At 46.9% G+C, this 24773-nt stretch overlaps 1 protein-coding gene across 2 annotated transcripts in view; it reads right to left on the bottom strand.

Moving 5' to 3' along the window:
- Positions 1-24717, bottom strand: part of PLEKHA2 (pleckstrin homology domain containing A2) — a 58459-nt gene extending 33742 nt beyond the window's left edge. Inside the window, exons 1-3 of one of the 2 annotated variants that reach the window (XM_029936269.1) lie at positions 24544-24717; positions 24131-24225; positions 11674-11837 (exon numbers count right to left, since the gene is read on the bottom strand). In XM_029936269.1, coding sequence (XP_029792129.1) covers positions 11674-11814 — 141 coding nt within the window. In that variant the 5' untranslated portion in view covers positions 11815-11837; positions 24131-24225; positions 24544-24717. The remainder of the gene's footprint in view (positions 1-11673; positions 11838-24130; positions 24226-24543) is intronic. The other variant, XM_029936275.1, reaches the window with a different exon arrangement.
- Positions 24718-24773: the final 56 nt, after the last annotated feature.

The following is a 24773-nucleotide window of genomic DNA, read 5'->3' as shown; positions in this document are numbered from 1 at the left end:
TGGTGGGCAAGTTCCCAAACCAGTCCATAAAGCCTGCTGCACTCAGAGTGCCAAAGGCCTCCCATCCAGCACCAGAGAATGACGTTTCTTTGGAAAGACTTGTTCATGTTTTGAACTTGGCTGTCACTGAGTCTGCAGTTCCCATGACCTCAGATAGGGTTCCTGAGGAACAGCAATAGGGTGCGGGGGGCATAAAAGGACTGAGTCGCAGCTACAAGAGGGTCAAGGGCTTAAGGAAAGGGATGGAAACATCTGAGATGACAGCATCTAAACAGATGGAGAGTGGAGCCAGGCTGGTGGGAAGACTGCTATGTGAATCATCTGGGGATATATACATATTTTTTATTTTATTTATTTTGAGAGAGAGAGGAAGGGGGGTAGGGGCAGAAAGAGAGAGAGAGAGAGAGAGAGAGGGAGAGAGAATCCCAAGCAGGTTCCATGCTGTCAACACAGTGCCCAACATGGGACTCAATCCGATGAACCGTGAGATCATGACCTGAGCCTAAGTCAAAAGTTGGACACTCAACGGACTGATCCACCCAGGCACCCCCACCTGGGCAAACTAATACCTATGCCTCATCCCCACAGTTTTAGCTGTTCTGAGATAGGGCCCAGGCACTTGGATGTTTGTCAAGCTCCCCAGGGACTCCATAGTGCTGCCCGTTTGGAGGACCAGTGCTACACACACTGCAGGTCCTGCTGACTGTGCGTTGGCGATGTAGCAGCTGGTGAGAGAAAGCCACGCCCAAGGGTGGCACACAGGGTGCCCCTGGCTGCTGCATCAGCAGTAAACAGGGAGGAAGGGAAGGGCAGGGCAGTGGGCAGGGAGATGGAAAGGGGATTCCAGTGACATGCGTGGCGGTCAGCAATTGTGTGTGAAGATGTCTGTTAAGTCAGGAACATTCTAAATTTTCTGGAACAATGTAGGCCAAAAGGCAGGTTCCCATTAAATGATGGACAGTTTTTGTTTTAAGTGTATTTATTTATTGAGAGAGAGAGAGAGAGAGAGTGCCAACAGGGGTGGGGCAAAGAGAGAGACAGAGAGAGCATCCCAAGCAGGTTCCACACCATCAGCACAGAGCCCAACACAGGGCTCAAACCCACAAACCATGAGACCATGACCTGCACTGAAATCAAGGGCTGGCTGCTTAACCCACTGAGCCACACAGGCACCCTGAATGACAGCTTTTATGAAGATACTGCCAATACCTTGCTTTTTGCTCAAGTGTTCTTCTGCCACCAAGGACCTCAAGGAAGCTCCCACTTCCCATGAGTGGAAAGCATAGTTTATTCTTTACCATCGCCAATGAAGGAGCAGACATGCTCACACAGAGATGTGACACACCTCCCATAGAAAGCCTGTTTTCCAGAAGCAACATTATTTCTTGTTGAAATAGAAAATTTTACCCATGTGTCTCCTACTACATTTCCCTTCTTCTTCTTTTTTTAAATATTTATTTATTTTGGGGAGACAGAGAGACAGAATGGGGGATGGGGAGCAGAAAGAGAAGGAGACACAGAATCTGAAGCAGGCTCCAGGCTCTGAGCCATCAGTACAGAGCCCAATGCGGGGCGCGAACCCATAAAGCACGGGATCTTGACCTGGACTGAAGTCAGACTTAACCGACTGAGCCACCCAGGCGTCCTGGCTTTCCCATCTTCTTTTTTTTTTTTTTAATTTTTTTTATTTATATTTGAGAGACAGAGACAGTATGAGCAGGGGAGGGTCAGAGAGGGAGATACAGAATCTGAAACAGGCTCCAGGCTCTGAGCTAGCTGTCAACACAGAGCCCAATGCGGGGCTCGAACCCTCCAACTGTGAGATCATGACCCAAGCTGAAGCCAGACACCCAACCGACTGAGCTACCCAGGCGCCCCTCCCATCTTCTAAAGAGAGTAACAAGGAACACAGAAATGACCAACTACAGTCATAAACTCACAGCACAGCAGCACTAAGATTCTGGTGATCCCCCATCATTCACCACACGAGTCCTCCAAGGCTCAAGGTAGGAAAATGGCTTCCTTAAGAAGCCAGATAAAGGCAGAGCTTGTAACTCCCAACATGTCTGACACTTTGGCAAAGCACAGCCAGAGGAAGGAGAAAGGAAGCTGATTATATGTCGAGTCTGCTATGCACCAGGCCTGCTGCTAGTACTCCTGCACATTGTCACTTCATCCTAACAATCCCATTTTACAGATGAAGACACTACAGACTGAGCAGGTGAAGCAAGTTGCCCAAGGTCACACACGTACTGAGCAGTCAGGCCAGTACTCAAACCCAACCCTTCCTGACTCTCCAATCTCATGCTCTTTCCTTTGTACTGTGAGACAATCCTTCAAATGTACAAGGACCTGCTCATTATCTGAGAGTTGATTATCAATGAAAGGTAAATACAAGAGCAGGAGCAGCAGGGTTACACCAAAAGAGGCCCTATATAGTTGCCCAAGCTGGGCAGGGCAGGAACTGGTCAAACTGGCTCTTGGGTGCCAAACTCCAGAACACTGGGGATTCAGAGTAGAAAGGGGGAAAGAGATGCTGGCCTTCTTACCTTCTCTCATATCCCTCAGTGGTGCCTAGTAGAACACATCAGGTAGTCAAAAACGGCTTGCTGGTTAACTAGTGGGAGAAGGAGGAAGGGAACGTATGTGGAAATCCCACAGCTAGGCCCTGAGCCAACATGGCTGCTCATGGGCTGAAACCACAACTCAAACCACCAAAAGCCAAGGCCAGACACAGACTCTCAAAAAAGAAAGACTTGCCTGAGAAGACCTGTGTGATGGGAACAGACAGGAGAGCCTAATTCCCTCTGCCCCACATTCCACAGCCCTCACTCTAGAAAAAGAACAACCAAATGGAAAGTAATCAAGCTATCCCCAGGGATTAGGTGATCCAGACAGTGGTCTGACCTGCTGCTCTGGTGTCAGACACTTCTCCTTCCCTCTACTCTGTAGCTCTACTTCCTGATAACTAACTTGAGGAAGAGTGAAATGCCCATGGCTGTTCTCCTCATTCTCCAGTTCAAAATACGCATTTAGTCTTTGCCTTCCAGAAAAGTCAACTCTGTATCATAAACTGCTGAGCTGGTACAGTGCTTGCATTCTATTATCTGGATGCCTCTTTTCCACTGACATACATCAGCCCACCAGCTTCAGCCAGGACAGACTTTAGGATTTGTAAGTCTCTTGGCCACCTCATTTCCAGCCCCTTTATTTTGTTCCCCCAAGTCCCAGTGACAGTGACCTAAAGACGTGTGCTGAGGCCTGAGCACTAGATAATCCCCGGGACACATTCGGGTCCCAAGGCTCCAACTACTGGCCACCAAAATGGTTCGAAAACCTTAAATCCAATAAGCCAACCCCTTCAGGGTGCCTGGGTGACTCAGTTTGGTTGAGTATCTGACTCTTGATTTCAGCTTGGGTCATGATCTCATGTTTCATGGGCTCAAGCCCCATATTGGGCTCTGCAATGACAGCGTGGAGCCTGCTTCTGATTCACTTTCTTCCTCTCTCTCTGCCTCCCCTGTGCTTGCTCTGTCTCTCAAATAAATAAAAATTTTAAAAATTAAAAAAAAAAGCCAACCCCTTCACCCCTGTGCTCAAGGCAGCCGCCTCCACACATGCCTCAAATTCAGGAGTCGTTTCCTCTCCAGCCTCAAACTGGCCCCGTTCCCCACTGCCCCGCATCTGCCCGCACCTCCACACTCTCTCCTAGTCAGCCTGGCACTGAACCCCCGACCGCTCCCCTTTACCCTTCCGTCAGTCACCACGCCCTGGCATTTTATTCCTTCACAGGGCCTCTGGATCCGTCCCGTCCACTCTACGCCCTGCGCACCACCACTGCTGACATTCCAGGAAACCCAGGGACAAATGCCTCACTGTGAACATCTCAGTGACACTTTGGAGTTTATGCAAGCACCTTCACACACGTTATTTAGTCTTTACAGCAACCATGTCAGAGAGAGAGATAATTAATATCATTACCCTTACTTTACAGAGGACAGGAGGCTCAAAAACGATGGGTGTTTCCCTAACTAAGGTGCACCTCAAGCCGTCTTGTGCTCAGCTGATATGAACGAAGAAAAAGGGCTCAGAAGCAAAACCTACTAGGCAGTCACCTCCCAAATATAAAACTGCCCACTTTGCCTTAGAGGCATTATTTGAATAAAAATAATAACAAAATGCCATTCTTTTGTATATAGTTTTCTAAACACATAAACATAGATATATATGATAGATATCTTCGAGCAAATATTGAAGGCTGAAATCTAAGAGCAAAACATTAACAACAATATAACCAAAGACAAATTTTAAGAAAACTTAGAGTTTCTCCACAGCTTCACAGGGGCAACCTCGGCTACGCCTCTCAGCTTTCCTTTCTTTTAATTGCTTGGACTTTAATACTAAGTAGGGCTGACTATTAACACAGTTCTCCCCAAGTGCCTCTTCGTTTTAACGTCTTTTTAATTTAGACAAAGTAGCGTCTTATTATAAAGAAGAGGAGGATTGTTTTAAAAAACCCCACAAGATTGTACCATAGTATTTTATGTTCATTCTCCAAAAGCCCATGCATAATTTTAATTCTAAAAACATTAACTGAATAATAATGTTCCCTTAGAATTTGCATTTGGGTGAAAGTACAGATCTGTTGCTTGAAATCTTTTTAGAATTTTTTTTCCACAAAGTTATTCTGCATCCTTATTCTAACACAGTATGCACAAAAGCATGCGAGAAATTCTACTTAGCCCGTGAAATCATTTGTCTATGTGGAAAGTTAATATGCATGCCAGTAACACAAAACCCACGAATAAAAACACTTTGCTCAAACAACTGCTGAACATCTGAATATTATCATGGTGCTTGTTTGCTCAGAGAATATCCTGGATAGACACACAAGAAACTGGTCAGGTGGGCTGCCTCTGGCTAGGGGTATACGTAGCTGGCACACAGGACCGAAGCGAGTAACCTGTCACTATATATGAGCGGTCCTACATTTTGAATTTTGTACCATACGCATGCATTGGCTATTTTCTTTAAGTTATCTTACTGGTTCTTGGCATTTTGACAGGGTAAAGCATATGATGCAAAAATCTTTTAAATACGGTTGGATTTTAGCCAAATTTTGTTCAAGGAGGCTTCTGATACAGAAAATACAATTTTAAAAAATAGCAATTTTCACCTAGCCTTTAAGACAACACCATTGTCAGGGCACCTGGGTGGCTCAGTCAGTTAAACATCCAACTTTGGATCATGATCCTGCAATTGGTGAGTTTGAGCCCTGCATCCGCTCTCTGCTGTCAGCACAAAGCTCACCTCAGACCCTCTGCCCCCCGCCCCGCCCCACTCATTATCCCTCCTGCCCTCCCTCTATCTCTTCCTCTCTCAAAATTAACCATTAAAAAAAGAGACAACATTATTGCCCATTTATATGTTCTATGTATTCCTACCACTTTTCTGTATTCTTTCTGCTAATATATCCAAATACCTCCAAAAAACCCAAATAATCATTTTTTTGTCAACACAGCTAAAGCTCCTTGCCACCTCCAATGGAAAGAACCTACTAAAACTCTTAAAAAAAAAAAAAAGCAAAGGGCTGTCATTTCAGTCTCAGAGTTACCAGGAGAGATACAACCTTTGTGAAAGTCATAATGATCCAAAATTCGTATCACAGCCTTTGCAAAGTAAAAGCATGTGAGTATTTTTTTGTCAATCGAGAGAAAACACATTTCACAGAGTACGTTCGACAAGAACAACCATCTAGTACAACAGTGTTTTCATGCTTCTGTTTACCCTTTGTTCAGGGCTATATAATTGAGTCTTGCAATTACTTAGGCAAGTGGGCATCCTAAGGGTGGAGTGTAAGCATCGCTGTACAACTAAAACATAGTTAGTCACTCTGTAGTCACTGTAGTCAAACAGAGCAACCCAGGTAAGGTATGTCCTCTCCTCTCTCAAGATAGAGACCGACATTAAATTAAAATACAGGCACCAAAATATCATAGTGACATTTCAGGGAGATCCAGTCAATGTTTGTTTCTACTCAAGAACTATTTGTGTACTTGGTATCATCAGCATATCGATTTTTAAATGCATTAGCCAAATCTGTGGCCATAATCAATAATATGGAAACTCTCCATTTATAGGGGTCCTTTTTATTTTTTATTTATGTTCTTAAAAATTTTTTTTAATGTTTATTTATTTTGAAAGAGAGAGAGACACACACGAGCGGGAGCAGGGGAGAGGCAGAGAGAGAGAGGGAGACACAGAGTCCGAAGCAGGCTCCAAGCTCTAAGCCGTCAGCACAGAGCCTGACACTGGGCTCCAACCCACAAGCAGGATCATGACCTGAGCTGAAGTCAGACATTCAACCAACTGAGCCACCCAGGCACCTTTGATTTCTTTTTTAAATGTTTATTTTTGAAAGAGAGAGCGAGTGGGGGAGGTGCAGAGAGAGCATGAGACAGAGGATCCGAAGCAGGCTCTCTGCTGACAGCAGAGATCCTGAGGCAGGGCTGGAACCCACAAACCATGAGATCATGACCCGAGCTAAAGTCGGATGCTCAACCTATTGAGCCACCCAGGAGTCCCTTTAAATGCATTAACCAAATCAGTGGCCATAATCAATAATATTGAAACCTTCCATTTACAGCTAATGGGATTCATCCAATATCCATCTGGTGTCACCACTCCCTGTATTAAAAACTTTACCACATTGACTCTACATTCTGTCAGACATTCGGGGCTGTTCCGGGTCCATGCATGCTGACACCTGCTGTGCGTCCCGTGAGCAGATGCAGTCACTGGGCCCGCGATGGCTGGCACCTGCAGCTCTGTTTCTGAGGGCAGCCTCCAGGCTCCTGGAACTGTTTTGCCCACACTGGTAAAGCCGAAACCAGTGACTGTCCAGTGGGCCGTGCAAAAACCACGTCCCTTGGACAACTCTGAGGCCTAACCTATAGCGAGCCACCCCCACCCCCCCACACACCCCCCCCCCTCCCCGCAGGCATCAGGCTGAGGCCTACCTTTGGCCAACTTCTTAGCAGACCCTTATCTGGCTTCCTCTGCTTCCCTGTCCTGCTTTCCAGCTCTCTTGACAGCTTCCAGAAGAACAATTCCTTAAGAAAGAACTTGGCACAAATCCTTGTCTCGGTGCCTGACTCCTGGTCTTGGGGTCCCCCCTAACCAGGTGAGCTCACCTTCCTCCTTGGTACAGCCTCTGTGCCAAGTGACTGCTGTTTCCCTTACAACAGGAGCACCCTCCTCTTCCCCTTCAGCTCTGCTTAGGGCAGAGTGCATAACAATCAAATGAGAGGGGCACCTGGGTGGCTAGTCGGTTAAGCCTCCAACTTCAGCTCAGGTCATGATCTCACAGTTCCTGAGTTCGAGGCCCACATCAGGCTTGCTGCTGTCAGCCTGTCAGTGCAAAGCCCTCTTTGCATCCTTGGTCTGTCCTTCCCCTACTTGTGCTCTCCCCAAAATAAATATTGAAAAAAAAAAACAACCAACTGAGATAGTGTAAGTGAAAACACTTCAAAACCTATAAAATGCCCTACAAATGGGAATCGTTCGTGGTAATGTTTAATCTCTCTCACCCTTCCATATCTGGATCTAGCACCGCCACCCCTCCATGAAGGGGCGGTCCCCATTCGCCCTGCCACATTTTTGTTTTAGTCATCAATCTCCTCACCGACAGCATAAGCTCCATGAAGGCAAAGATTCAGTCTATTCACTGCCAGAGCCTCAGCATCCGCTCTGGCGTATGACACACAGGGCGTATTTAGCAAGTACATGTTAGGTTGTGTTGCTAAACTCCAGGAGCTCACTCTATTCTTAGCCCTTCGGGAAATAAAGGGCTCACAGCCATGTTAAAGATCATCTTGAGTACCTATAGCCCAGTAAGCACAAATACCTTACCTAACGTACAAAACCACGCAGTAGCAGAGCCAGAATCTGATCCTTCACCTTGTCTCCCAGACCTGAGAACTTTTCATGTGAGACTTCACCTTGAGTCCCTACACCTTCCCTGGATGGGCAGATGCACCAAAAAACTGCACCCCCTTCTCATTCAACCAAACTACTGGCATCTGGGCCATTCAACTTAACATTGTGCCATCTTGTTATAAAGCTGCACCAAGGGGGGTCTGGGTGGCTCAGTTGGTTGGGGGTCCAAATTCAGCTCAGGTCATGATCTCACAGTTCACGGGTTCAAGCCCCACATCAGGCTCTGTGCTGACGGCTAAGTTTGGAGCCTCCTTTGGATTCTGTGTCCCCCTCTCTCTCTGCCCCTCCCCCACTCATGTTCTGTTTCTGTCTCAAAAATAAACATATAAAACATAAAAATCGATAAAGCTACACTGAAATTTTTAGCGCTATAGTTGTGTGTGATGTTTTCATTTCTCTAACTAAACCTGAAGCTTCCCGGTGGCAAAGACTTCACTGAATTCACCTCCCATATCATCCCCAGAACCTTGCACAGGGCTGAGCACGGACATCAGTAGAAGGAATCGGATGCAGGTGAAGAGGGCAGGCACGGGAGTGCCTACACCTGGCTCCACCTCCTGCTCCACACTTAACACCTGTGTGACTTTGAACAATGTCGCCACACTTCCTGCTCCTTGTCCAGAGTGGTAACAGTCCCTGAGTCCCAGGATTATTGGGAGGACTTAATGAGATAATATATGTAAAGCATTTCACACTCAGTAAGCACAACCAACAGATAACAGTAATAGTAGTAGCAGCTGTAGCAAAAACAGGCTCCTACTACCAAGTGGCTTCATCAGGCAAAGATCAGAGACTCAGGGTATAAGAATCCCTGCTTACCAGTGCCTATTAATTAAGATACCACATCAGGCATCTCCTTTGCCCTATAAAAATGAGATGGTCAGTGACCCCTGCCCCCATTTGCTCTTAGGGACCGTCTCTGATCCATCTTCTCTGACTTCCGGCACTCTGTTTTGTTTGCCTCTGCAGACCTCCCACTCCATGTAGGCCCAAGGGAGGCCCAGCCCCAGGAGAGCAGTGGTGGCTCTGCATTCCACAAAGGCCTCCCCTTGGACAGCCTCTCCATTTGGCCCTCTGTGATCTGCTCCTCCATTCAGTGAGCACACCTTTATTGAATGCTGGACACTATGGATCAAAACCTAAGCCAGATGAGCACCCTACCCCAGAGGACCTGCAGCCCTGGGCATCCTCTGGCTTCTCTTTCTTAATCAGGGACTACTTCTGAAAGGTTTCCTTCCCCATAAGCAACAGTACGATGATGGTCTCATTATCAGCAACAGAGGCAGGGGAACTGGAGTCAGACTGCCAGGGCCGGAATCCTGGCTCTGACACTCTCTTCATTACATAACCATGGGCAAATTTTTCCCCTCTCTGCCTCACCCGCCTCACCTGTACAATGAGGACAATAATACCTACCAATTAGACTTGTCAGAATGAAATGAAAAGCCCATGGAGTCTTAGAACAGTGCTTGCCACACAGTAATAAATGTTCACTAATACTATTTTACACCTTATCCACTCTCAAACCTAGAATGGCTATTTGGCCATTAACACAATGATGAGCTAAGCCAACAGCTGAAAGAGGAAAATGTTCTAAACTATTGTTCTGAACTGTGTCAACAGCAAGACTCTGCTTTTTTAGGCATATGCCAGGCCAGCTGAAATCTCTGCTTCCAGGGAAACTGTAAAGACTCCCCAGCAGTGACCACAAGTTCTATTTGGTAACTCAAACTCAAAGAAGGCTCTAGCACAAAGTGCATCCGAGAGCTCAGTCAGCAGGGAAGTGTAAGAGGCTGCCCTCGGCAGAGGAGGGTTAAGCCCAGCGATCCCCGTAAGGCAGCACGTGGCAGAGCATTCAAGGTTAGTGTGGGCTCTGGAACCAAGGAACAGAAAATTGGTGGGCAGGACAGAGCAAGGGGAATCCCGACAACTGGCAACATCTGAAATCTGAGATGGTGATAATGTGGCCCTGTGTGATCTGCCACTGACAGCAAGGCTCTCCGTCTATGGTCCAGGATATGAAGGAGGATCTGGCTCTCAGGGGCGGTAGCTGGCAACAGTTAGTCAGGATTCCCCCAAGCAAGTGAATCTGCATTAAGAACACTCCTAGCAGGAAGCATGGTGGTAAGCAGGTAGGTCAGGACAAAAATTCTTTTGAATTACCTTAGCTAATATGATAGGTGAGTCAGAGAAGGTACACAGAGAGAAAAAAAGAGAAAGGGAATGATAAGACCCAGAGACCATGAGTCACCCTGAGCTCACCCCTGGCATGCCAGGGGCCAAGTCTACCAGCAACAAAGACTTGATCCCAAGCTCCTCCAACAATGCTACTTCCTTTTGCAGTCACTCTGTTGACCCAGCTATGGGCACCTGTACAGAGTCAAGGTAGGGAAAATGACAGAGTAGGGCCAGAAGGCAAACCCAAGACCAACACACTATAAGAGGCCACGTCAAGGATGGAAGTGTCCATAGGGTTCATTCTGCCCACTAAGCATCTTAAATGAAAGTGATCAACAGAAGGGTTATCAAGGATGTGGGGTGACACCTAGGGCACAGTTCTATTTAGGGTTTAAGTCTTTTCTGGAGAAGGTGACTAGCAGCAGCCAACCAGACTATGTTTTCTGTACCTATAGCATGTTCTTTCAGCCATCAAATCCAGACGGCAAATGCCAAAGGCCTCTAGAAGGTTAGTTCCTGGATAATAGAGATTCACAGTAATCTTTTTCCACTACACAGCTTAACATCTTAATACATCTCCTAACATTCAGACTTCCCCTTCCCAAGTCTCTGAACCAGAGCCAGATCTCAGCCCAACACTCCTCCCTGCCACAACATGGCTGTGACCCATGAACTTGACATTCAGGGGCCATGCCAATCTTTGGGGCCTCATTCCACCAAACTTGCATTGTTCCAGGGCAATGGGAAAGAAGGAGCCAGCAGCACTCACAACTCCAGAAATAAAAAGACTTGAGACTTTTTCTCATACCAGTGACAACACCAGGGGTTCCCAAGCCCAGCAATGAAAAGAAGGGGACCCTATCTTTGTGCCTCACTGCCACAAAACGCTAGGCAGGTCACCTAATTCTGGCCATGTCCTTGACGAAGTCAATCCCAATGTCTGAGACTCAGTTTCTCATCTGTTAGCATGAAGAAGCAAAACTAGGTGACCACCAAAGTCACCTCCAACCCAGGATCCTACGACTCCCTGATGCAGGAAACCAAAGAAGCCCAACATTTGTTGAGCTCAGGGCACCAGGCCACATTCTCTGCCAGGGAGGGGCCCCAGACTGGAAGAATGGGAGTGGCCACGAGGCCACAGCCACAACAAGGGAGGTGAAAGAAAGTAAGCCATGCCTCGGAGACTGGAACAAGCAGGCCAGCCTCCCGGACTTCTCAAGTGTTAAATTCCCGAGTGTAAGAAAAGATACCAGATCCCCAGGGTCAGGACAGATGAACTTCTTTTCCCTCAAACTAATATCTGGGATAACTCTGTGTGTGTGTGTGTGTGTGTGTGTGTGTGTGTGTGTGTGTGTGTGCGCATGCTGGGGAGTTTCACTCCCTACTGACTACCAGTGTGATGCTGCCCACAGGAGATGAAGCGTTTGAGGCTAATCCCATGTGCATTCCTCCCAGTCAAGGATGGGCAGCCAGCCAGCTTCCCGTGCAGCCTCTCACCTGGGGGTTGTCCATGTACCAGAGAAGGCAGTTGGCCTGGGTGTCCAGAATAAAGTACCTCCGCAGAAACTTGCCGCTGTTCTCATTCTCCTCGATGTCCAGAAACCCACAGATTCGGTTCTGTCGATCCACATAAGGCATTCCTGGGCTTTGCTCACATCACCCTGCATGGCAGGAAGAAGGGAGGTGCTGATGAGGAAGGCGAATGAGATCCTGCCTCAGGACCTGGAGGACCTCCACTGTGGCTTGACTCACCTTTGCAAGAAGGTGGGCTTCCACCCATCAGCCTCTTTCCCGTCAGCCCTCCCATCAGTCTCCTTCCCCAGAGCACCAAAGGTTCCACCCCAACCAGACCTGGAAACCTCTATCAATTCTGTTCCGTAAGTGTCATCGAAATACATTAACATGTACTAAGTAAGTTTCCTGAGGGGCCACTGTGTGCCGAGCAGAGCCAGATGCAACTTTACACCTAAGAAGAGGATATAAGCCTAGACTTTGGGTCAGGTGCCTGGGTTCAAACTCCAGGTTTAGCCACTTATTAATTATGTGACGACAAACTATTTTATCCTTCTGTACCTCAGTTTCTCCACCTGTAAAATGTGAATAATAGTAGTACCTACACCTCATAAGATTTTGGTGAGAACTAAGTGCCCAGCTCACATTAAGCATTTTATGAACACTAGGTAGTATTATGACCCTTTATAAAGGTCTCGTAAAATAGATCATAACCCAATTTTATATATAATGAAACTCAAAGAATTTATACTCCAATTCAAATACCTACATAAAACTTTGCCAGGAATGCAGCCACAAAGAGCAAACCCTCCAGCTCCAGGGAGGTACTAAGGAGTTAAATTGGAAGGGCTCGTGGGGCCTTGTGGCAGGGCTACATCCCTCAGCTTCACTTACTTCATTCTGCTGGTCCCCAAGGGCCGCCTGGGACTGAGAGAATGAGGAGTCAGAAGAAGGCTCCAACCAATGAATACTTTCACGGCCTCCAACAGGGTTTCTGATAATGGGAGACCAGCTTCTCCTTCAAGCTGGCCTCCTTTCTCCTTGTAATTTCCTTCTGAGTCTCCGAAGAGCCAAGCAAAAGGGCAGGAACTCTATTCTCCTCCCCAAAGAGGATGAGCACCTTCCAACAAGCAGCTACACCCAACCCGGACGCACAGGTGGAATGCAAGGGCCAGAAAACACCAAGTGACGTTCTGACTTCCGAGGACAGACCCCACGCACCACTGGGTCCAGCTTGGCTCCCACAAGCAAAACTCACTCAGACCCAAGCCCACCAGGGCCCTAAGCAAAGTGGTGAGCTGGCTGGCTTCCGGCCATGCCTGCACCACAACACTGGGTCAGCAAGTAAGCCACCGAGATGCCACGCCCATAGTGTCTCCAGGGCAGGCCAGTCCCACATTCCCACAAGATTAGGCTCATTCAAAGGGTAGCTTCTGGTGGTGTGGTCCGCTCTCCCCCAGCCCCACAGGGGGCCCTGCAGTGTGGAAAGGCTGCCCCAAGAAGAAAGTGCCCTCACCCCCCCCACACACACACAAGGATACCAATGAACAATAAATCCTTGATTACAGGTTAAGATCAGCCCAGATTCCCAATGGGGACAGACAACAGGGGGCCCAATGGCTACTTGCTGGGTAATGATGGGGAACAAGAGTACAGCAGGCAGAGAAACAAGACAAAGATGAAGCAGCACAGCTAAAAGGGAGGAAAGGGAGAGTGAGGAAAAGATAAAAAGTGAAAAGAGGGGGTTTTCAAAGATGGTGGAGGAGAAGGAAGCAGCAGAACAGAGGGAGCGGAGAAGTGGAAGGAGCATCAGTCTGGCTCCAGCACCTGCAGACAGACCCCTGCTTCCCAGTGCTTCCTGAGCTGAGCCTCCGCCCCGGCTCCCGTTTCACAGCAGGGCAAGTGTGAGGTCAGCAAAGGGGAAGAGATGGGCTTGAGCCAAGTGTCAGCAACAAGCATCAGGGGAGGAATTTCAAGTCTTCTAGAAGACACTGGGTCAAAGACGGGAGGCAGTGCTGGCTGGGAAGGAGCACACCCCTGAGACAGGATGCAGCTCCCCACCTCCCAGAGAATCAGGGGAAATCAAAGTCCTATGCAGAAAGGCTAGGGCATCCCATGCAGAGCTGCCCAGTCAGGATGAGGGAACTCGCCCATCCCCCCATGAAAATTAGGTACATTCCCTTGCTGCCAGCCCGGCCACAGAGATAAAATTTCCAGGGGGTTCAGGATTGTTGCCACTCGTGGGACATCTCTGAGAGAAAGCTTATAAACTGCAGTGGGGTAACCAAGCTGACTGTCTTTAGCCCCAGTTGGTAAACACAGCATCCAACCTCATGCTGGCTTTCAAATGTTCCCTTTTCAGCCTACAGGATTCATCAGTGCCAGCCTTTTTCTCAGGTCACAAGCTAGAGAAGGCACTCTTTCTACAACCCTCCAACAGTCTACTTTTGTTGAGGGGCTTCCCATTGACATGATCCATGAGTGGGAGAGAATCCTCATGTGCCAAAAGGAAGGATAACAAAAAGGATTCTGGTTATGTCTCCTGGCTATGGTTCTATCGCCGGAAAAAAAGCTGTTCAGATGTCCTGGGAAGCAGCTGAGTCACAGAGCTCATCAAGAATGTGGGTGGTGAGGAGAAACGATGGGCTGAGGAGAAGCAAGCATCACGTGTAAACGCTGTTATGACTAGCCGATCCACACAGAGGCAACTCACTCACAAGATGGCGCACCAGGCACAAACCTGAGGTCCTAACCCCCCATCCTCTGTTCATTCTGACATCATTTGTAAATCCTTTGTCAGAAGAGCAGCTAAGGTTTGGCACAGGGAGCCTGCAACTCCCAACCCCCAATCCCTTCTCCCTGATCTTCAACCTGCCACCACTATCTTCCAAGTCCCCCTGGCTCCTCCTCATTTTCCTGGAAAGACCCCCCCTAATAGAATGATCTCTGCCATCCCATGCCCAGCCCCAACAAGTGGGCACTGAAGGGAGAAAGGGAAGTGCTACTAATGGGTTCATGAGGGGAGAAAAACACTTGGAAGCACATATAAATACAATCACCCCAAATTCCCCTCCTAAGACCAAGGTAAAGGTTTGTAATGTTCTGTCTCACAACATTCCTCCAATTATATAGTTTTAGCCTGTTTTCTGACTCTCTAAAATCACTTGTTATCTTAAATTTCATTTTAATCCAACTTCCCTGGTGTAAATCTATTGGGTGGAGGTAGTTTTAGAGAGTGCTTTATCCCAGGAGTTGCCCCCAACCCATGCCCTGGGCCCCATATTGTGACAGTGACTCTCTCCCCAGCTCCTGGGGAGATGCCCCCGCCCCCCCACGGGCTAGCCCTAGAAGCATAATTAAATCTTGGCTCTAGTAGCCTAACGAAACCTAGTATCTTCTGAGACTTTACAAAACAATGGTGACAAAAAGCATGGAATCCTTGCACAGGAAAGGACCTGAATTCCATCCCACTCAGCAGCCTCTTTCCAAAGCATGTCAAACCTCCCTAGAATTTTCCAACTTTTGGTGCAAAAGTCACAGCATAACAATGCTGGATTTTTAAAAAATTCACTCTGGCCAACCATTTTCACTTTTGCAAGCTTTTGCATGCCCCATCCACATAATTGGCCTTTTTAAATTTCTAAATTATATCATAAACATGTTCCACATTACTACATAGTCTTTATAACCATTGCTTTTAATGATTGCATAACATTACTGAACTGCACTTACTATAATTTACTTAACCATTTTCTCTATGATTAGACAGATCATACTCAATTTTTCACTATATAAATAATGTTAAAATTCTTATTTTCATGCTTTGTTTCTTCTTTTACATGGAAACAGCTTACATAAATTCCAAGCAATAATATGACTAAGTCAGAGGTAATGTAAAACGTAATGATCTTTTACAATTAATTCTTGGGACCTATTACTAAACTGCCTCCTAAAAATATTTTGTATGTTCACATTGCAGTCAGCAATATATTGTTACCATCTCTAGAATCTTATATACACTGAATGTTCTCATTTTAAAATGTTGCTAGTTTTAATTATATGATGCCTAGTGAGGCTGAACGTTTTTTTCATGTTTGCTTCCTGCTTCATCTTCCTTTGTTAAATGCAAATCAAAATTACATGTACATACAATAGTGTGTCCTCTCTCACTCTCTCTCTCTCTCTCTCTCTGTCACACACACACACACAATTAAACCAAGCCAAAATATGGCCTCTCATAAACCAAATAACTGAATAATGCATTTTAATGAAAAGTAAAATAGAAAAGAGGCTGGGGCGCCCGGGTGACTCACTCGGTTAAGCATCCAACTCTTGATTTTGGCTCAGGTGATGATCTCACAGCGCATGAGTTCAAGCCCATGTCGGGCTCAGCACTGACAGTGCAGAGACTGCTTGGAATTCTCTCTCTACATCTCTCTCTGACGTTCCCCACCCCCCCAAGAAATAAATAAATGTTTAAAAAAAAAGAACAGAGGAAAGTTTTATATGATCCAGATTTCTTCAGTATATAAGTTCCTAAGTATGCACTGTACTTGAAAATATGTTAAATATTTAATTGGTGGTAAAAGCAAAACTGAGCAAAAAGTGAATTTGCATGGAGTTACCCATTGATCAGCAACAGAAAATGGGTTAAATGTGAATTAAATCAAGATTGCTGGCCAGTATTTGCAGTTGACCAGATGAAGATCATTAGAAGATTCAAGGGCTTTCTCCCTTCAAATGAGGTAAAGGGCACTGGGAGATATGTCTAAAATATCTCCTTGACAGGGTGCCTGGGTGGCTCAGTCACGATCTCACGGCTTGTGGGTTCGAGCCTCGAGTCAGGCTCTGTGCTGACAGCTCAGAGCCTGGAGCCTGTTACAGATTCTGTGTCTCCCTCTCCCTCTGACCCTCCCCTGCTCGTGCTATCTCTCTCTGTCTCTCAAAAATAAATTTAAAAAATGGAAAAAAAAATAAATAAAATACCTCCTTGACTGCCCATTTCAGTGTCTTAGTTTCCATTGCTGGAGAATGTTTAATCAAAGACTAAAACTGTCCCCTATGAATTGAGGCAACTGACAACTTTATCAGGCTGATTAAAATAAGAAACAGCTGTGACCAAGACCCTACTGAAAAAGAACATGAACTAATGGGAGACAGAAGCACTAGCAGGTTAAGACTGTGAAGAGAAGATTGCTGCTGGAAACAAATGTCATCTACTTGGAAAGATTTCTTAGGGTTCTTATACACCCAGGACAGACAGGAGCATGCACTTTTGTGGAAAGTAATTTGGCATTATGTAACAAAAGAGCTAAATATGTTTAGACCCTTTGACCCAGTAATTCTACTTCTTTTTTTTTTTAACTTTTTTTTAATGTTTTATTTATTTTTGATACAGAGAGAGATAGAGCATGAGAGGGGGAGGGGCAGAGAGAGAAGGAGACACAGAACCAGAAGCAGGCTCCAGGCTCTGAGCTAGCTGTCAGCACAGAGCCTGACACGGGGCTTGAACCCACGAATGTGAGATCTGACCTGAGCCGAAGTCGGAAGCCCAACCGACTGAGCCACCCAAGCGCCCCATCTACTTCTAGGAGTGGATTCAAGTAAATAATATAGATGAAAATAAAGATTAAAATTTTGGGGCACCTGGTGGCTCAGTTGGTTAAGCATCTGACTTCAGCTCGGGTTATGATCTCATGGTTTGAGTTCGAGCCCCTTATAGGGCTCTGTGCTGACAGCTCAGAGCCTGGAGGCTGCTTCAGATCCTGTGTCTCCCTCTCTTTCTGCCTCGCCCCTACTCACTCTGCCTCTCTCTCTCAAAAATAAATAAACATCTATTTAAATTTAAAAATAAACATTAAAAAAAGAGTAAAATTTTTAAAATGGCAGCTGCAATAGAATTCCTAATAACAACGAGTTGAAAATGCCCTGAATGTCCCAGTAATTAGGGGGTAATTAAATAAATTATGGGAAATTTGTATAAGGAAATGTTACACAATCGGTAAAAAAAAAAAAACTGTTTCCAAAGAATTTTAAATGAATTAGGGAGAAACTCATTACACCATAAATTTTTAAAACATATAATATGACTTAGAGTATGATCTCAGGGTGTTTAGGTGGCTCAGCTGGTTGAGCATCTGACTCTTGATTTTGGCTCAGGTCATGATCTCACAGTTTTGTGAGGTTGAGCCCCGCACAGTCAGGACAGAGCCTGCTTGAGATTCTCCCTCTCTCTCTGCACCTCCCCCACTCACACACTCTCTCTCTCTCTCAAAATAAATAAATAAATAATCTTGAAAAAAAAAAGAATATAACCTCAAACCCCTAAATATTATTTTTGTGTTTCTATATTCGGATAGAAAAAGACTGACATGTAGACATCAAAATATTGGCAGTTTTTATCTATGGATTATGGGTGAATTTTATTTACTTCTGTATATTTTCCAAATCTTCCAAATATTCTACAGAGTATGTGTGCTCCTTTATTCAGCAGGTAGGAACGCTATTTAACTACACATACCCTGACCCCAGTGTATAAATTCTAAAGCTGAGAATAAGTTTGTCAAGTCTCCAGATTCCACAAACAAGCAAAATCTTGCCTCAATTATAGCTCTCTTGGGACTTTTTGAGGTTTCAAACTTTTTTTTTTAAGTAAACTCTACACCCAACATGGGGCTTAAACTCGTGACCCTGAGATCAAGAGTCACACTAACCAAACCATTTGGTGCCCCGAAGTATTAAATCTAATAAAGCACTATCCATCAAAATTGCCCAAGAGCCAGGTACCTACCCAGAGGGCTTTGGCACTCTCCAAACTAGCTGGGTTTGGGTTTCTTACCTACTAGTGCAACATCCTCTTAGAGAGGGTCCTTCCTTCCCCTGCAGGTTTGGTTCCTTACTCTCTGGTCTTCATAAGAGAAGCCCCTGTCCTTAAAGCCAACTCAATATTCACACCCACATCAACACTTATATTCCTCTACTGCTACAGCACCTAAGCCACACCGTGCCCAGTGCTCTGGGAAAATGAAGAAGGAACCCTGACAAAGACCCCTAGTGGAATTTTCCTTCTTGAGACTTAGGAGACAGGGCTGACATTTTTAAAATAAATGGCTGAATAGACAAATGAAGAGACAGATAAATAGATTTATTTTTAAAAGAAAAGGTATAGGGTCGCCTGGGTGGCTCAGTCAGTTAAGCATCCGACTCTTGACTTCAACTCAGGTCATGATCTCCTGGTTACTGAGACTGAGCCCCACGTCAGGCTCCGCACTATCACTGCAGCACCTGCTTGGGATTCTCTCTCTCCCTCTCTCTCTGCCCCTTCCCCATTCTCTCTCAAATAAGTAAATAAACTTTAAAAAGAACTTTTAAAAAAGCTATAGGGCTATTACATCATTAAAGCAGTAAGTTGCTCTGTTGGATATCCTATTTTTAAGATCGCTAGTGCAGTTTGGAGATACAGGAAAAAGTAGAGTGAAATAAGGGAGATTCCCCTGCTTGGCCATCCTGACACCTCTGAAGGAGATAAAAGGCACGGAAAGTAATAATAGAGATAAAAACCTCAAATGGTATTGACCTTATTATGAAACGACCTCTGACAGTTCAAACATGAAAAAAAATCAAATATGAAAAAATAAAACAATTCCTTTTTTAAATTTTGAGATTTTTCTTTCACATTACTTTGCATTGGCAGGACAGGGAAATTTCAGGGATTTTGCTCCCGAAAAAGTCAGGAAGGTGTTTCTCAATATGCAGGGGGGCATGCAGTAGAACATCTCTTGTCTGGAGACAGGACAGAAGCTAGGGCAGAAGCTGGAGACGGCAGCGTCCGAGGTGAGTGAGAGGGACACCAACAGGAAATTGCTAAACTTCGACAGGAGAAAGTTTATCGGGAAATGACATCAGAGGTCTCAGGGGACTGTAACACGACAGGCAGGAACCAGGGTGTGGAGGTTAAGAGCAGTCACTCCGCGGTCATTAGAACCCGCGTGGGCCATCAGAACAGAGCTCACCTACGTTTAAATCTGCAGCACACACGAGCGTGTCCTGCACAGCTGCACCAATGCCAAGGGCCAGGTAAAAACCACAATAACAGCAAGACACAAGCAGGGCTATTGCAAAACACCTCTGGGAAAGAACCAAGGATTATAACTTAGGAAGTGTGGGAGCCTCTATCTCCTCTTGGTATACTATCACTGCGGTTTGAACATGTCCTCAGCACAAATTCCAAATAGTCTGAAGGCAGGAAAGTAATGGGAGAGAGAAGGGAATGTACCGAGAGCATGTTCCCAACGGAAGTGCCCAATGAGAAATGCAAACATCCACAGCAAAGGAGGGGTAGGGTTAAGAAAACGTGCCCACGTGACATGGACAGCCCAAACCCTCCTGGACCCTTTAACTTTGAGGTGAGAGCCAAAGACACTCAAGAAGGAATGTTTAAGGGGGAAATTTTCACAGAAAAGGCCGGAGAAACTGAACATTGATACAGGACGATCAAGATGCCAAAAGCAACAAAAAAATATTTTAAACAGCCATGACATCTTTTAACAGCAGCTTCAACTGTGGTCAGAGAAAATGTGGCTATTGGAGCTAGTAGGAAGCCAACGCCTGCCTGTGGCCCAAGCCTCCACCAGAGAGCACAGGCCCAGGTAGGTGAGCGGCCACACCTGGTTTATACATTAGCCAATAAAAACAGAGATTTCCAACTTTCAGAATTGTGGCAGTTCCCTCTGCCCGCCCCCCCCCCCCTTAAAAGATGCAATTCAGTTTCCACTGCAGGGTTTCCTAACAGGAATCCAGAGCTAAAATCTTCATTTAAAACTTGACCCGCTAAAACACGGGCAGTAGAAAAATGAAAAGCTAACATCATTACTTCTATTTCCTAGCCTTTTTGCAAAGTGCCAGGGGAAACCTAATGGCCTCAGCCTGTCGGTCTAAAAAGAAGGTGGGGAGGAGGAGGGGCCAAGAGGATGTGCAGGTGACAGCCACCAGTACAAGTGCATTTGACTAAACTCTTGCACGAAGGTGACCATCAAAAAGGGCGTGCTGATTTCAGTTACCCACCGATGTGGGAGAGTGAAGTGAAAGAGCATATATTTTAGAGTCAGACAAATTTAGAGTCAGACAGACTCCGCTGAACTTATCTGCAAAATGGAGAGAATTGCTTTACCTACTTCAAAGGTGGCCGTGAAGACTAAATAAAATAATGTGTGAAAAGTGCTCAACAGGAGTTCTGGTAAAGAGTAAGCACCGCGTAAATGTTGTTATGATGTGTGTGTGTGTGTGTGTGTGTGTGTGTGTGTGTGTGTGTGAAGTGCTTAACAAGTAGTATACGGTTACCATTACTACCGCAAAGCTGCTTATTACAGGGCAGGCAGCTGCACGGGCTGTCTCTCCCCCTTCAATATCAACAAGCAAATGTCAAGAGAAAGGCTGTAGCACTGGGATCCCCCACAAAGAAAGGCATAAATCTCCCTTGCTCTTCCCTCTACTCCAAGAACCATCATATTTTACATCTCCAAAATTCTCCAGGAGAATTTAAAAAATAATCCAAGAGATCCACAGACTCCATCTTGGCTAGGCTACCCTAAAAGTTAATAGAACCCAAGCTGGAAGATTAGGTTCCAGGGAAGGGTCTCCGGCCTGCCCCCCCCCCCCCACCATCCGCCCACGGAAGCATCACAATGGGGGAGAGAGAGCCTTTTGCAAGTGGATGGCCAAATTTAAGTCCTAGCTGATGGGATAGCAAATCCTGGCCTTTGACTACAGTGTTTCTCAAGAGGTGAGGACAAGAGGACCTAGCTTCCCACCCTCTTTATCTCAGCTGCCGGCCTTTGTGGACAGAAAAGCACACCACAGGCCCAATGCTGAAAGCCCTTTGCCCACAGTGGGCAGTGTGAGGAGCTCCTGCCTCAGCAGCCTGTGACCTCCACAGTGAAAGAGCTCGATTCAGCTTTTAATCCTCTGCAAGTCACTTCAGTCAATAGAGAAGGGGCTTTCACAAAGGAGATAAATTATAAAGGCTAAAAGGTTGGATGGGCTTCACAGCAGAGGCCAGGGGAGGGGAGAGAGGAGCAACCTAAGATTCAGAATAAAGGCCAATGAAGTCTTCCAGTTATAGTCCTGCTGCACCAAACACAAGCCTCCAGAGAACAGGAAGGAAGGGACCCCATCCCTCCCACCTCTCAGCTGCCCTGTCTCCCCACCCTGTCCAGTTCCCGGGCTCAGTGATGGGCTTCTACTGGGCAGGGCTAGGATTCTTCTCTCCCCATAGGCTGTCACACTATAATATTTGCTCTGCTTCCTTCCTTTCCAACGCCTAACAGATTAGATTGCAGGAGTCCTATCCAGCTCACTAAGACAGATGGAAAACTGAAAGCAAGGCGACCCAGACTGCTCATGGGAAAAAGAAGAGGTGGGGAAGTCCAGCACCCAGACCCTCTTTTCCAAGCGCCGGGACTATACGGGCCAGAGTAAGCCACAGTAACTTCAGTGAATCAGAACAAGTATTTACTGTTCTGTGGCGCACAGCAAGATCTAATGTGAGGCACCCCCAGCCATTTGACAGGGGCACCCCCCTACCTGTCCACTAGCCTCATGAAGACCGGAAATCAATGAAGTGCCAGCTGACGCACACAATGAAGACCATGCTCCCGCTGTTCAGAGCTACTTCACAGCGTTCCAGCACTTTCAGCAAACACCCAGCAAGCAAGCAGGAGGGCTTAGATAGAACTAATACTTCTCCCGTCCCACTTTTGCAGAATCTCTCTCTAGGTAGGCACCAACCAAAATCTGCATGTCTCCAGGATTTATTTTAAGGTTGGTAAAATACCGAATGCAATATGGTTCAGCTCACTAGGATGACAAGATGGGACACGCAGGCCCTACTTCCTTATACAGAAGAGAGAAGCAAGCACCGACGAGGGAAAAGACAGGCTTGCAAACTCTCTACCAAGGAGCAGCTGGTTTACAAATCAATACCTAGGTGATTACCCTCATCTGTGAGGTGAGCAAGGCTCCCACCGTTAAGTAGCTGGAACACCACCTGGGGCGCCACAGACATCCCGGAGAAAGTAAGTGACGCTTACAAATAGGAGACAAGGTCAAAAGGCAACATCCACATGCACCAGCCTGGTGAACCAAATCTCTACAGGACTGAGGTACTGCCACACTGTTCTTTTCCCTTCCAACTGGACAGGGGCAAGCAATTCATGTACCTGCAGCCACTCATTCATTCATTCATTCATTCATTCAACAAACACTTTGCTTAGCACCCAGGAGATGTCATACATTTGGCTGCCGATAGTGTCTAAACTACAAGCTAGACTCTGTTATGGCAAAAGTCATTGCCACTGGCACACATGGAGAAGACAAATATCTGGAATGAGGATGCTTTTCAAAAAGCCTCCTCTGGTTTCTCAAAGCATGCGGGATCTCTATTTTAGGCCCTCATGTACTGCCTTTGACCTCCATCAGACTGTAAGCTCCCTGAAGACAGAGGCTGGGTTTAGCTCCTCACTGCCTTTCATATCCTTACTATCCATTAAATGTCAATGGAACATGACCATGAAACAGAACACAAACACTTCTATTCTTTCAAGACTTTTGGCTTTACAGTTTCTGAAAGCTTTGACACCAAACAAAGAAAAAACGATGACGCTCCAGAAAGGAAGTTAAAGGGGGCTGACTTAGATATATTAAGAACATGAGTACAATTTTGGAACTTCAGCCCCAGTGCAAACCACCTCTCAGCGGGCTGAGGTGCCTCCAAGAGCCACAGCTGGCGTCCTGGTAAAATGCTTTCTTTCCCCTCCCTCTTTTCTGCTGTTTACGCTCCTCTGAAAAACCCCATTTGGAGTCCTAAAGAAAGAAAAAGGAGGAACGGGAGACGGAGTTAGAAGGGGAAGATTCAGCTTGAACCCACACTCACTAAGAAGGAAGGAAACTTTCAGGCAAAAGGCTGGGGGTGTGGGGGGAGGGCTGGCCTGGGGAAGGAGATGCAAGGCCCAACTGGAGGTGGCCCTGGCGCGCCTCTGTCTGGAGGTGCCAGTACATTTTCCTTCCTGCACGGCCTCTTTTTTCCCCCTCCTCCTTCTTCTGTTCTTTGGGGGGGGGGTAATTTTTTGTTGTTAATTTAATGAAGTAACAGTCTTCAGAACTAGAGCAGAAAACGGAAGCGTGTAAGGTGAGGAAGAAGTTAGTGAGAGGCAGAGACAACTCTCTCGAGGGTGCTTTCCCAATCTGGCACCGAACTTGGATCTTAAGACACTTTTCCTTCAAGTTACCCCCACAGCCTGGAGTTCCAGAAGCCCGAGGGCTTGAGCTGGACCCAGTGGAAATGAAGGGCTCTCCTTGGGGAGCACTGTAGGCCTGTCACGTAATAAGGTAATAGGGAAAGAGAAAAATGAGGCTCCTTGGCCCAGTCCGAGCCCACGGGACTTGCCTGGGACGTTCTCCGCTCTCCTTCCCCACCCGCAGCCCGGGCAGTCGCTGCGAGGCCGGTGCTCCAGCGCCAGAACCCGCAGAGAAGTTTCGCCGCTGCAAACGTGAGAAAATGCAGCTCAGCAGAACACCCGCCCCCCCTTCCCGCGGCCCCACCCCCGCAGCCCGACCCCTGGCGGTGGCGACCTTGGCCACCCCGGACGCTCCAGAAAAATGGAGGAGGGGCTGCCCTCCGGGATTTCCCGGGGGCTACCAGAGGCGCCCACGGGCCACCGCGACCTTCCCCTACGCCGTCAGCCACCAGGGCAGGCGCACCCAGCCCCCGCCCGCGTTCCCCTGCTCCCCCGCCTCGCCATCCCCAGCGCGCCCCTCTGCCCTTCCCGGCTCCCCGACCCGCGAGGGCGCCCCACTTACCCCGCCGTGCGGCGGCCGGGGCTCGGGCAGGATGGGTTACATCGGGGTGGAACGTGCCACTCCGGCCGGCCCGGCCGTCGCTCTCGGGGGATTTCTTTATCTCGCTGCCAAACTCTCGGTGCCTCCCGCTCCTGTCGCTCGTCTGCCCACCACCCCCACCCCTCCTTCTCTCTTGTCTCTCGCGGCTCTTTTTTCCGGGTTAATTACGTTTCGCATTAAAGCAAAACCCA

Source organism: Suricata suricatta, chromosome 1, assembly GCF_006229205.1.
Source record: "Suricata suricatta isolate VVHF042 chromosome 1, meerkat_22Aug2017_6uvM2_HiC, whole genome shotgun sequence".
NCBI lineage: Eukaryota > Metazoa > Chordata > Mammalia > Carnivora > Herpestidae > Suricata > Suricata suricatta.
The sequence above is the reverse complement of the archived record's forward strand: the minus strand, read 5'-3'. Positions and strand labels throughout refer to the sequence as shown.